Source organism: Rhipicephalus microplus, chromosome X (genome assembly GCF_043290135.1).
Source record: "Rhipicephalus microplus isolate Deutch F79 chromosome X, USDA_Rmic, whole genome shotgun sequence".
Lineage (NCBI taxonomy): Eukaryota > Metazoa > Arthropoda > Arachnida > Ixodida > Ixodidae > Rhipicephalus > Rhipicephalus microplus.
In genome coordinates, this window is record NC_134710.1 from 144,937,240 (window position 1) to 144,951,224 (window position 13,985).

Consider the following 13,985-nt stretch of genomic DNA (forward strand, 5'->3'; position numbering starts at 1 on the left):
CAAAAACTCTTCGCACTCAGGGCCTGTTCACGAGTGGTCGGCATTCACGGGCTGGAGTCGGAAAAACTGTAGGCGAATATGTATGCAACGTACAATACGTGAAAAGAATGTTTCACGTGTACGAGTAGAGAACAGCACACAAGCCTTAGTTTAGGACATTGTTGAAGGCTTTTGGCGACACAGTGTAACAATGTTTGTCGGAGGAAACCAAGGTAGAATCCGGAAAGCCCGCTGCTCCTTGCGACAGCTGTGCAAACAACTCGACCTTGAAGACAACATCCGTCACCGCAGCAAGGGGTGGTTGTGTTGCGCGAGGCGCGGAATGCATTCGCACGAACCGACAACCTCTTCGTAGGAGAGAAGAAAAAAAACGAAAGTGATGACACACTATAGCAGTCGGGCATCCTTAGACATACACACGCGTGAGCCGAAGAATGAGCACACGCAGGCTCTCGACAGCTATAGCTTTCTGAACAATGTGATGCATCGAGCATTAAAGTCCTTTTGCCGAGCTGGGCAAACATTTTCGCTCGGACAAGGGTCCTAACGAACCCCAGGCTCGCAGCCACTGATTTTATGGTGAAGCGCCACATAAGCATCGAAGGCACCAGAGAGCCGCGGTTGTTCCTGTTGCCTGTACGAACAAAAAAAAAATGCCACAAACGAAATTGTATAAGGCCCACCACAATTTTGTTTATTTGGCTTTGCCAAAACGACTACACGCACAAATTAACTTGGTGTTTGTCATGCTAATGAACTTGGTGTCTGTCAGGAAGGAAACTTGGGGTCTGTCATGCTAATGAAAAAAATTTTTGCGGTACAATCCGTACGTATTCATCGGCGAAAAAGGCAAATGACATTGGGAGAATACCCCCCCCCCCCAAACCTGTCAAAATAAAGACACGTGAGAGGCCTCAAGCTGCTAGCGAGCCGAAGCCACAAAATTCAGTCCGCCAGGCGGGACAGCGAATAATGGTTGAATGCGGCAAAGGGGGTTTGGGGGGGGGGGGGGGGGGGTTGAACGAAATGTCAGCCGAAGTTGTCATAGAAAGAACGGCTTTTCAATTTCTCAAATGAGAGTAATGTCCGAATCAGATTTGGCGACAGAGGTAAAACAAAAACATTCCATAAAAATATCTAGAATGACTAAAACCTGCACGCAGATTCTGAAATATATATATTTTATTCCACGGTTATATTTCACCTCAGTGGCTACATGAGGGGCCTCACGCATAGAATACTCGAGACCAGTCCCGTCTATGCAGCTTACACCCGAAGAAAGAATTATCCTTGTAGATATAGATGTGAAAATAATACGAGTACCCCCTTGAGCAAGGTCACAAAACATTTTTGTGAAGCTGCGGGCCGCTAGCGAAATTATATATGTCATCAAGCACTGGGACCTGCTTTGTGAAGGTCCAAATTACACAGACAACATGAGCCGTTTCATTGTATAACGACAATGGTAAATGAAAAGACTAGCGTACTTCGTGACTAGGAAGAGACGGCTCTCCCAATAGACGCGCGCATACCTGACTTGCCCTATCACGTATACAGCAATGCGTTTTATGAACACCAGACTGCACAGATAACTGCCTCCGGCCAGCGCAAAGGCAGGATAACGGTCAATTTTCAACAAGACATCAGACGCTTTCACCGTTGCCTGTTTTCGCCCACTGTCGATAAACGATGTCAAATATGGACAGTTCAAGTTGGAAACAAAAAAAAAAAGAAAAGACGGCGTGCAAAGGGCACACGTAGTTTTATGCAGGGGTGCTGATGGTGAAAGTGTGCATTTGAAAGTTTAGAGTCAAATGGCGAACGCACCTGCGAAATCCGGTAAGCGGCTTCTCTGTGCGGTCCTTGTGCGAAAGGCCGAGCTGACCCAGGTAGCAGCCGATCCAGGTGAGAAACAGGAAGAAAATGATTAGCACGATGCGTATCGGAACCACGAACACCGACATCAGGGCCACCTGCACGTAATATACAGAGATTGCAATTGCCCGCCTCTGCAGGGCACAACATTGATCTTAATGCGTACACTGCATCCCGCTGACAGTTGCTTGTCATTTCACTTTAATTCCACTGCACTCTCCCGTGAATGCTTCGTTACGTACATCCGTCGGCGTTGCTAGCAAGCAAACAGTGCCGCGCTGCAACAGGCTGAGCCGCGTTGGATAAGAAGAAAAAAAAAATGGTCCGAATCTACATGTTACACTATAAATGTCGTCGAAAGACGATAGTCTAGCGTCTGGAGAGAGTGAACAAAACGTTTATTTGATGTTCTGCGCAAGAAAATCGGTGAATGGTATTCTGAAGGCACTGCGTTAGAGTGCCTCGAGCGTGTCGCGGAGGCAAACAAGCGCATCTAGGCACGTTAGACACAAGCGCCATCTGGCAGTTATCTTCGAAAACTAAGGCGCGCGCGACCGCGGAAAAAGATGCGCGCCACCCTCGGAGGTGATAAGGCGTAGAATGCAAAGCGACGGGCAGGGGCCACCAGCGTATCGTCGTATCAAAGCGTTTGAAACACCTTCTTGGGCATCGCGTTGCACTGTCAGCGCAGCGCGATAAACGCTACAGTCCTTAGAGTTACTTGTGTGCGCCTCTTCTGGTATAAAGGCACACATACAAAACATAGACATGTAGTTATGGCGCCTCAGATATGCGCAATATTTGCTTTTTTTAATTGACAAGCGCACAACTATGAACGCTAAATTTGACCAATATTGGTGGGCGCTGCGGATGGGGTTGGCCATTTGGTGCCGTTTGAGGTAACATACTCTTCGGCAAAACCTTTCAAAAGGTATTGTTAATTTCTCAATGCGTTGTGTCGACGAACTAACCACATGAAGTTGCCGTTGAAGTCTACGGCATCACGTGAAGTGCGGGAACTATAAGACGACGTTGCATTCATTCATATTTTTTTTTTTTTGCTAACCAAACAGCCGCTCACGGTATAATGTGGGTAAGTATCCCAGATCTAATTTCAACCTGGATAAGATCAGATCAAAACAATATGACTTGTGAAACGTACCTAATTCCTTTCTGGTTTCCTACGCCTTCCCCAACATTCAGAAACTCCTCGGTTATCTCGAACTCACGAACATCGCTATTTCCTTTTTTTTTTTTTTTGCGACTTGCGATAGAAACTGTTTAAATATTAGTTTCACTTTAAAAGCGATTGCGACAGAACTGCGAACGGTGGAATTCCATACACAGCTAGAATGAATTGCGTGACAATAGATTCACAGCAGCCAGCAAAGCTTTGTTTAAAGCACCGGGAGAAAATTCGGTACTATGAGCAGTTCGTAGGGCCTCCCGCTTATTTGCATGGCCTAAACTCGCGCCTGCCCTGCTCTGTGAAATCTCTTGCGGCGAAGCGTTTGCGTTGTTTCAGTTGCCGCGCAAGGCATGCGGGGCGCCATCGACGTTTGCGACGAAAAAGAAAAGAAAAGAACAGAAGATCAGACATGTGAATCGGTGGAACGCACCTTGATCTTGTCGGCCCGGGTGAGGTGGATACGGTAGTGAAACGGGTTCGGCACGGCATCCTTCACCGGCGAGTAGGAGCCCTGGATAAACTGGCTCGTCATGTTGTCGATGTCATCGGGTGTTTTCAGTTGCGTGTAGTCTGCGATACGAAACAGAAACGCAGGTTGCACATCAGCGCAAGTGTAACAAGGACGTTCGCGCACGTTCTCCGTGAAGAATCGAGTAATTTTGATAGGCAATAAGTAGCTTTACGATGGCATTGCAATGTATTCTTATGCCAGTAATTCCACACTATGCTTGAGTACGTTTCACCCTGCAATGAAGAGGCCCCACGCCCGGCGTTTGGTCTTGACAATTTTCGCACAAATCATCGGTAGCCACACACGTGTCTCAATGCATGCGCCAGCATAGCGCAGTTTCTCTTAATACGCACCCCTGATGGAGTTTAGGAGGCGCGGTGCGCCTTTTCCGTAACGGCAAGTCCATTAATACGGATATGATGCCCTATGTAGTACGATGATTCAATGCATGTCGCATTAATTTAAACGAAGCTACGTACCGTGGGTATGATCTGACGCCGGCGTCTGAAAGCTACCAGCACACGGGTGGTGTCTGAAGGCGCACGAGCCCCTCGGAATGGAACACCACGCTGTGTCACCGCGACAACCGCGGGTGGCGTATATCACTATGCACGAAGAAGAAAAAAAGCCCGGCAATTGTTCGCATTTATTTAATTTTTTTTTTCATTTTCACAGCTACGAAAAAAAATTTAATAGCATTCGTAAAGCAAGACTTCCAATTTCACTCGGGGAACTCGAGAAGAAAAAGAAGAAAAAAATACGTCAACGATTTGCTCGAATGCGACATGAAAACGTTAAGGAAAAGGCTCGTGACAACAATGGTGAGGCATAAAAGAATATGAGAAGAAAAGTGAAACTACATTCAATTCCGAGAGAACATGTCGTATAAGAGCACGATATAACGCTCAAATTTTCCTAACTGGCATGCACGTGTGGCGTGAAAGCGCATAGCGCGAGGAGTCGAGAAAGAGGAAACTAAGTGACAGCGCCCATTTCTTTTTCCTCGTCTGTTCGTGCTGTCCCCCTACTCGAGGTTCTCGCAGCGGCCAGGATCCAACCCACTCAAAATCTGACGATGCCTGCAGCACTAAAACCAATTTACCCGTAGTTCTGCTCGCTCGCCTTCTTTATTTCCTTCAAGCACGAATTATGATGCGATATCTATACCAAAGTTAAAATTCACACGCCATAATTCCAAGTCGATGAAGATTACATTCCAAGAAAAAAAAAAGAAGCAAATTGCTGTTTCGGGTTAAATTCAGATAATTGTAGTTGGCATGCAATTAAGAACTTCGATATTATATTATTACACAGAGGTGTTCCTTTTTGTCATAAAAAGAATTATTCCATAGGCTCTAAACATGTGCCTGGCTAGCTTTTGGTTGTATTCATTCTGAGAGAAGATAATCGTAAGGCTTTAATGTCCCAAAACCACGATGTGAATATGAGAAACGCCGCGTAATGGAGGGCAACCACCTGGGCTTCTTTAACGCGTCTCTGATTCGAAGTACACGGGCCTCAAGCACTTTAGCTTCTATATAGAATGCGGCCCCCACGGCGAGGATTCGAGAGAAGTAATACTTTTAAAGTTCGTATGAGGTCATTCTGCTTGAAGAGGCAGAGAGATGGAACATAAACATTTTTCTTCCTTGTGATAAAATCGATTTAATCAAAGTAGATAAGGCATTAGGTCAACATGAAAAGTCACAGCTTTGTCGCAAAGACGAAGCAATGAACGCGATAGCAACAAATAGGAAGGTCACGCGCAGAATAGAAAGCAGATCGAAACGTGCCCCGCGTTTGTCACGCATGAAACGTACTCCCAGGTACAGAAACACGCGAATAAGCGGCACAGTTGTTACTTCGCTGTGCCTGAAAAGCGCTTCGCAAACGGAGACTGCAATGATTGCAGTGACCTTTGTGCGCCCGGTAACCGGAACAGAATCGCTCCAGGCAAAGCCCGAAGCCAGCCAAGACGTACGATTCTCCTCCCCTCCCCGCCGCGAGATAAGGGCACGCGAGGGAGAGTCACTCCCCTCCTCCAAGCGGGGCAAATTACGCGTGGGAGATTAGAGCACGCGCTCCCGCGCGCTCCTTGTGCCATCTTGCTGGTAATGCTGAAAACACACTCTCCCCGAAATGCCCATAAGCAGCAGTAAGTAGTAAATATAAGTAGCTTGCCGTTTGAACGGTGAAGGTCATGCTTCTCGGCGGCTCAGTGGTTAACCCCTCGCACTCACAATTGAGAGGAGCCAAGTTTGATTCCGCGTGCCGTGGTCTTTTCTGTTTTTTTTTTTATTTTCGTATATACACCGATACGTATACATATACGGTGAGTGACGGCGACGTCAATGCCGGTGGCAAAATCCAGCCGAGAGTGCCCATATAATTGCTATCGCAATAAAAAAGTTTTCTATTCATTTTTTTTTTCTTGCAGGCCTGGTGGCACACATGTCACCGCCTCGTTATAAAGGGGACGCTCATAGCATCCATCAATCCATCCGTCAGTTTTCGACGGCCCGCACAGTCGCCTCCTCACGACTACGTCCACTTCACTCTAGTCGCTTCGTAAACACGTCAGGACATGACACGTTCCTAAGATGAGTATTAGGCATGGGTACCGATATTCTCCCCAAGCCCCCTCACCTGCCTGACCTACTTCATAGAAGAACGCCTTAGACCTCCAAGTCTGTTATTTATGATCGTTAGGCATTTGACTTACGGTAGCGGCCAATAAAGGGGCACGTGGTTAACGTACCAACCAACGTCGCCAACACTTTGCAGTGGTGGCCGCTGAACGTGTCCGACAATGCTGCCTTCGACGTACACATGCGCCGGCTCGTTAACAAGCCGTTCTACAGAAATGGCCTATCCAAGAAACGCCCTGTGCACCTCCGAGCAAGCATTTTCTAACATCATACACTTCGTGGATATGGCGGCGATTTTTTTTTCTATTTTTGTTTTTCATTACCGTATAGATGTACGACGCTGTGTATCATATGCTTCATAGCACACCAATGCTTATAAGCCGCCAGTCAGAACTAGCCCCGTGACGCCAGTGTCAGGGTAACAACCTGTATTAGCCGATTCGGGTTACGCCATCACCTTGCAAGTATCGGGCGATTACGACAAATATGTTGGCCCATTAACGCATTTTAGGAAACAATTGTGTAAATACCGTCGCTTGCCCCGCCGCAGTTGTCTGTGGCTATACTCGGCTGCTAACCCGCAGGTCGCGGGATCGAATACCGGCTGCGTTTTCCATGGAGGCGAAAATGCTGTAGGCCCGTACGCTCAGATTTCGGTGCACGTTAAAGAACCCCAGGCGGTAGACATTTCTTCTTAGAGCGCACAGCATCCAAGAAGTATATCAGACGAAAGCTGCCTGAACAACAACGCTTTATTTGATGCGGCTATCATTCTTATAGCCACCGTGAAATGATATCAAGTGCGATCGGGTGCAACTCATTGATTGATATGTGAGGTTTAACGTCCCAAAACCACCATATGATTATGAGAGACGCCGTAGTGGAGGGCTCCGGAAATTTCGACCACCTGGGGTTCTTTAACGTGCGCCCAAATCTGAGCACACGGGCCTACAACATTTCCGCCTCCATCGGAAATGCAGCCGCCGCAGCCGGGAATCGAACCCGCGCCCTGCGGGTCAGCAGCCGAGTACCTTAGCCACTAGACCACCACGGCGGGGCGGTGAATAATGCCCCTTCCACAGCAGCAATGACGACCTGATGACACTTATATACGGCATTTTTTTTTTTTTGCGCAATGCTATAAAAAAATTTGTTCGCGTTCGGTGACCCTAAGCTAAGGTGAGCGGTGTAGACACGCGGTGTGCTGCGGGCCACGGGATCACGTGGCCAAAGGCATCGACACGCTATCTAGCGACGAGACGCCTGCTGCGGTGCACATGCGCGTCCCGTTGTATCAGTTGGCTTCTCATGTCGCTCTCTCCGATGAGCTCGTAGCCAAACGACACATGGGTGTCACGGTCTTTGTTCTAATTCGTGCCATTCTTGGTGTAATTAAACAAGTTCTAATAAAGCACAAATAAAGTAATTGAACTTGAATTTTATGAGCTCACAGTGTCCAAGCTAAGCAGATAATTACTAATCACCGAGTCTAGTCTCAAAGCTAAATTTAATTTAATTAGCCTTAAAACTAATTTTAATTATATCTTCGTACTCATTGTGCTTGTTTCACCACAGCTAGAATCATTGAAGTTAAACTTGGCCTAACGCAACATAGGCAAGCTGAGTTGAGGAAACTTAATTTTGTGTGCTTGGCTTCAGATTCTGAAAGGCTGGTTACGCTTAGTTGTGCTAATGAACCGGTATAAATCACGACGCGAGCCCGGCGCTGGAACCGGCGCCATGAGAGCCGCTACATAAAAAATATAAAACAACGGCACAAATTTGTTCGAGCAAGAACAGCGACAATGCAGTTGTAGTTTTGGCTACGAGCGCGTCGGAAAGAACGACATGAGAGGCCAACTGATGCGACGGGACGCGCACCGTAGCAGGTGCCTCGTCGCCAGATAGCGCATCGGTGCCTTCGGCCACGCGATCCCGTGGTCGGCACACTTATACGTCACACTGGGTGGCAGGCGTCGCCGCACTGCTTATTCACGGGCACAACAGCCATCAATTCACTAACAGCAGTTCTGTCAGTGTACGAATGTTGACGGGTGTTGAGGGGCGATAATCGCACCAAGACGTGCGTGCTGACCGAATAAATCGTCGTCGCCAGCGCAGCAGTCTTCGAGTTGATGAACAAGCATTCTCTTTCGTGGTCTTATATTTTAATACGACGACCGAGTTCGCGTGAAACGAAACCGCAACTGTTGTGGGTCGAGAGCATCACATTGGTCATCAACATTCCAGTCAGCAATACCTTATCGCACTGTGGCATCACACGAGGCGCGCCTTTCAGGCCGTCGTATACGCTTGAGCCGCTGACCCAGCGTGCGCGCCAGCTATATGGACGTACGCGATAAGCAGGACGCCAGGCAATGTCATTGAAATCCGTTCGACCTTTCAGTATACAGTTATCCTCGATTCAATTAAACTGCCCGATTACGCAGCCCCTTGTCGAGCCACGAAATAACGGTTCGGCTTTTGAGAAACATATCGTCACGCAAAATTGAAGAATTATGGCGTGACCATGCGTATAATGCCTTAGGGCATTCTTCCTGCATTGCGATTTTGCTGATCTTTTCTTCGAGGAAGTTTCACAGAAGTCATAAAAAGAAAAGGACGTTTCGCAGTTACCCGAAGGATTTTTTCGGCAGGGAACCTATTAGCTAATATTTTTCGGCTATAGGCGCAAGCCGCACCAACAATAAGAACAAAATAGGATACGTTCTCATTTGCAACGAGCGTTTTGTCTGCCTTTTCGTCTTTTGTTTATTATTGGCGCGAGCTATAGATACGACTTGACTTGTTACATGCTGCATTATATATGAAACTATGCCAAAAATACTTTTTATGTATATCTGCATTATACGGAGGCGGTGATGAGCGTGAGGTCGAGAGATTTATTATACGTAGGTCCACTGCTGTATAGAGCATAAAATGGTGTGTACGCCACTCAAACATTACAAAAGCTGAAAAATTGCGTTGAACGGAGCACGTTGTCGGCACATTTGCAATTTTTAAAGGAAGCTTTCTTTCTAATACGAAAGTACCTCTGACAGCGCAACACAGGTCCGCTAGCAGTGTCATTTGGAATGTGCACTTTATAGCAATGACCGACTGATATCCACTCGTGTGATATCAGGTTTCAAATAATCGGGAGCGAACAGCGTCTGGAACAGAGAGCACTTCAAATCGTCTTGTTCACTTCCCATTACGGTTTAACATCGCATTCAGCAATACGTGGTCAGCAAAATGTGGTCCCATGCAACAGTTCTACTCGAATACCAGCATAAGCCTATTCTTCTGTGCAATAAAAGTGCCAAATTTAATTTTGATAGATGGAAACACGCCTTGTCCTACGTGTTTTGACACCATACTCCAGAGCCAACGGCTTTGATGGGATGAAGAAACTTTATTCAGGTCCGCCGGAGCGTGAACTAGCACGCAGCGGGCCACTGCCGTCATGAAATATTGATAACTCAGTTCGGATCGAGCACACAAAAAGACAAATTTTTTTCTGTCGCTACCAGAAACCTGGCTACTCTTATACAGCGTTCATGTTCAGCATTCTGATATTCACCCCATGGGTAAGACTAAGCTTTGAAGCGTCGGGCTGTAGGTTCGAAGCCCAGCCCCGCCAAGGAAATGCACTTTGTTTCGTTATAGTGATTCGTACTGCGTGACGCACGAACAGTTTTCTTGTCGAGTCAGCAAAGAAATGCTTGCGCGTTGAAAATTTCACCAAAAATTGCGCGACACTCAGTAATGCTTAATTTTAAAACTTCTTTAGCGCTTCGATCTCGCGATGCAAGTGTCAAAAAATGCGAGAAAAATGAGCGAGTCTGAACGACAACAACATAGCCCTCGACTTCGGCGGCACGAGCATCCGGATCCAGGCGCCGAGCCGCTGCTCGGACAGCACCTTTGAATGCTGCAGCAGACGAGACATTTCCACTGGTTGAATCGCTTGTCCAGAACATAAGTGACCCAGAATATTCAGTTCTGGACGATTTTGTTGAAGTGTTTTGCAGCGCGGCTGGCACGGACGGTGATTTGCACGGCACGTTGGATTGATGCGTGCGCGCATTCCACAGCAGTCACCGCCGACACATGTATCCTTCACACGTGCACGAACACTGTTTGCATTTTGGCCTCGGCGGGCGTACCCTGCGGCGGATGAAGTTATCGGCGAACTGAACGAGGAGGTGCGATACTTTGGCGCTATACTCGCATACGCGGCAGACAGACCTTCGCTCAGTCAACGCTGTGTTTTCTCGACCGCCGCTCAGCTCGTACGCTTTCTTCCTTATGCTTCCGCGGTACGTTCCTTCACTTCATCTCACATTCCTCACCATCATTCGCTCTCCGCGTTCGCTCTTTCATCCTCCGCAATGCTCATCGTTGAGGACTACACGAAACGCACCGACGGGCCTACTTGCAAACGCGTTTGAACGAGTCTGATCACTCTCTGCATTTTGACACAGTCGCCATATGTGCACGCACTGGCGCGAGCGCACCTATTTGCAAGCGAACATGTGATCCAGGCATCAGTATTATTAACAGTAATAATAACAATAACGAAAATTGATACAACTAAGTTCCAAAACTGCGGCATGATTATGAGGGACACATTAGCGGAGGACTCCAGAAATATCCACGTTGTGATGTTATTTAACGACCACCCGCCAAATCTAAGTATACACACGGGCCTCTAGAATTTCACCTCCACTGAAGCGCCGCCACAGCGGCCTGGATTCGATCCTGCGACCTTCAATTCGAACGTCATAAGACCACCGTGGCGGGTGCAGTTCGGGCTTAGGAGATAAAAATTGTCCAATGTGAAATGAGAAATCTTGCTAGAAGGCCAGCGAGTCCCAAAAAGACTCATGCTGCGAGCAAAATTACGCTCAAATAGATATAATCAGTAGCACTTATTTTCGATGTGTTAGAGTAACCCGCGATATCACCTCACTTGATTCACCCGCGCGTTTTATTCTACGTCAAAAAGACCTGTAAGCGGTAAGTATACCTTCATGGAAGAAAGTTGGATTATGACGACCTAAAAAAATCACATTGCGTAGTTCAACCATCACCAAGCCAGGATAATTGCACTGCATGCCTAATCAGGAGAAAGTTGAATTACAAAAAGCCCGTCAGGAGATGGCAAAAAATCGCTCACACAACGCATGCATTTTTTTATTGAAAATTGTAATGCTCGAATTTGAAGAAATGATCAAGAATAGTATAGAGATATGCAAGCTGGGCTAGCTGCTACTTCCGGTGAAGTTCAGCAATTGATATGCGAGGTTTAACGTCCCAAAAGCACCATTCGATTATGAGAGACCCCGTAGTGGAGAGATCCTGAATTTTCGACGACCTGGCGTTCTAATTAACGTGCACCCATATCTGAGCACACGAGCCTACAGCATTTTCGCCTCCATTGAATCTCGGTAAACTTTTTCAGGCGACAGTAAAAGAGTGAAATAGAGGCGATGAAGACGGAAAGAAACTCAAAATAGTTTAAATTCTCAAGCCCAGCTGACTTACGAAATATGAAAGAACTTGGACACCCAGATATTGCCTAGTGCCAGCAAAACAAACGAAGCAACAGATGCCGCAGAAGGTAAAAAGCGCGCACTGAAAAAAAAAAAAAACGCGCATTCGGGAATACAATTTTCAATTCACTTGGTTGTCTCCGCGAACGTTTGCACTCTGGTCAAGGGATATCTGTCCGCAGAGCAGTGCTCAAGCATATTGGGGGCACGGCAGTTCGCTGGTTGGAGTCGCGATTGCTCTATCGCCACAACACCGGGAGCTGGGCCGCGGCACCCGAGGGTCCCGGACGCGGGTTTCCTGCTAGCCGTAGCTCGAGGGATGCCTCCCTATAACGCGAGATAACAAGGGCGCGATAGGGGTGCGCCGACGAAACTTCGCTCGGCCAGCGTTCCGCTCTGCTTGGCCGATCACACAGAGTGCGCCATGCAGGGTCAATGCCGCCGAGAAACTTTCCCCTCTGTTTATAGGAGCGAGCCGAACGCCTGCGGTACACAGGAGAAAAGCACCAGAACGAAAGATAGGACACACCTGGGCCGCTTCCGCGCCCGTGTAGCGAACGGAAAGCGCTCGCTGTACGAGAGATAAGGCAGATAAGACAAACATCGGCGAGTCTCGGATCCTCTAGGGAACTGCACCACACGTACTTCAGGATGCCTTAAAAGCAAACAGCAACACGATCTACCAATACAGTCCAATATCTCAGCTGAAGTAAACACAAAATAAAAATGAAAGAACCGTGAGTAAGGCTAAAAAAAAAGAAAAGCGCATAAAAATGAAAAGGGCATTTCCGCACCGGAAGCCCTGTTGTAAATTATCAGTACTGCTGGCATTATATATATATATATATATATATATATATATATATATATATATATATATATATATATATATATAAACATTTCTTTTGCAGGCTTTCAGAGTCGTGCTTCAAAGAAACCCCCTTTACCGGAAGGTCAGGTGTGCTATAAATAGAAAGAAAAAGTAGCGGCAGCTGTGCAGACCTGATAAACGTTAAAGAAATGAACTAGGTTTGAGTTTTGATGGTTTGTTTTTAAGCGCAATAGTTCATTTGGGAATTATCTGCCTATGACACAAACTGGAGGACAAAGGCAGCCAGTACCTTTGCACAATATCTGCACCCAGCCCGAAGCACGAGCCATGCAATACTGCAATTATAATGAAGTGAGTTTCAAGCAGCTCAAGAGACTGACTGACGCAATACACTGTTGACCTATATATAAAAATAAGATAACACAAGTGCAGTGCGATCACCATTAGCTGTCAACAGACAAAAACCGCGGTGCTAAAGCAGCAAATTAACTTGCTTTCAATTCTTACAGGCAGGTGTAAGCTAGGCATGGCTCCGAACGCGATTATATACTGTTCTGTCTAGATGAACGCGCCAGCTCTACAGTTCTTTGAGTAAGATGACCACAACGTAAAAACACACTCCCGAATTTCTTTTATTAGCTTTCTAACAAAATAGGTGAAATGATGCAAACCATGGCCAGGTGCTCTATGGGAATCTGAACGCTAGGGTAATTGATTTGATTGATATGTGGGGTTTAACGTGCCAGAACCACGATGTGATTATGAGAGACGCCGTATAGTGGAGGGGCTCGAGAAATCTTGACCATCTGGTGTTCTTTACCGTGCACTAACATCGCACAGTACACTGGCCCCTACCACTTCACCTCGACCGAAATGCGACCGCCACGGCCGGGATCGAAACCACGACAAATTGGGTCAGCAGCCTAGTAGTGAAATAGTAAGCCATCGTAGAGAAGTTAAAAGCATGCCACATTTATGAAACAACAGATACGTAACCGTGAGAACGCATGCATAAGACGACGTGACCTGCAAAAAAAAAAAAAAAACGTCGCAAGCCATATGTACGGGTGGCAGCGCCATCATTACATTTTCACAAGGTATCTTTTTGAAGCAGGACTCCACTGAATTTGAGAATAAAAGAGGCAAACAAACATTCAACGAACTTTTCATGCAACATAAAGGCTGCAGTTATAACGAGAACGCCCCCCAAAGACTGTTACGTATGAAAGCAGCGTGTGATCAGCTACGCAGATCAAGCACTGCATTGAAAGAAAAAAAACTACATCGTCCTTCAATAGCTATTCTAGCGAGTCCAGACGCTAGATCAACCGTTGCGATCTGCACATTCAGGATACTATTTACACACGAGCTG

General features: G+C 46.8%; 1 protein-coding gene across 4 annotated transcripts in view; it reads right to left on the minus strand.

Moving 5' to 3' along the window:
* LPCAT (lysophosphatidylcholine acyltransferase) overlaps window positions 1-13,985 on the minus strand; it is a 117,070-nt gene that overhangs the window by 50,051 nt on the left and 53,034 nt on the right. For 3 of the 4 annotated variants that reach the window (XM_037428335.2, XM_037428334.2, XM_037428333.2), the window contains exons 2-3: window positions 3,495-3,634; window positions 1,828-1,973 (exon numbers count right to left, since the gene is read on the minus strand). In XM_037428335.2, the coding sequence (XP_037284232.2) occupies window positions 1,828-1,973; window positions 3,495-3,634 (286 nt within the window). Of the gene's footprint in view, window positions 1-1,827; window positions 1,974-3,494; window positions 3,635-4,054; window positions 4,133-13,985 lie in introns of those variants that run through there. The other variant, XM_075877935.1, reaches the window with a different exon arrangement.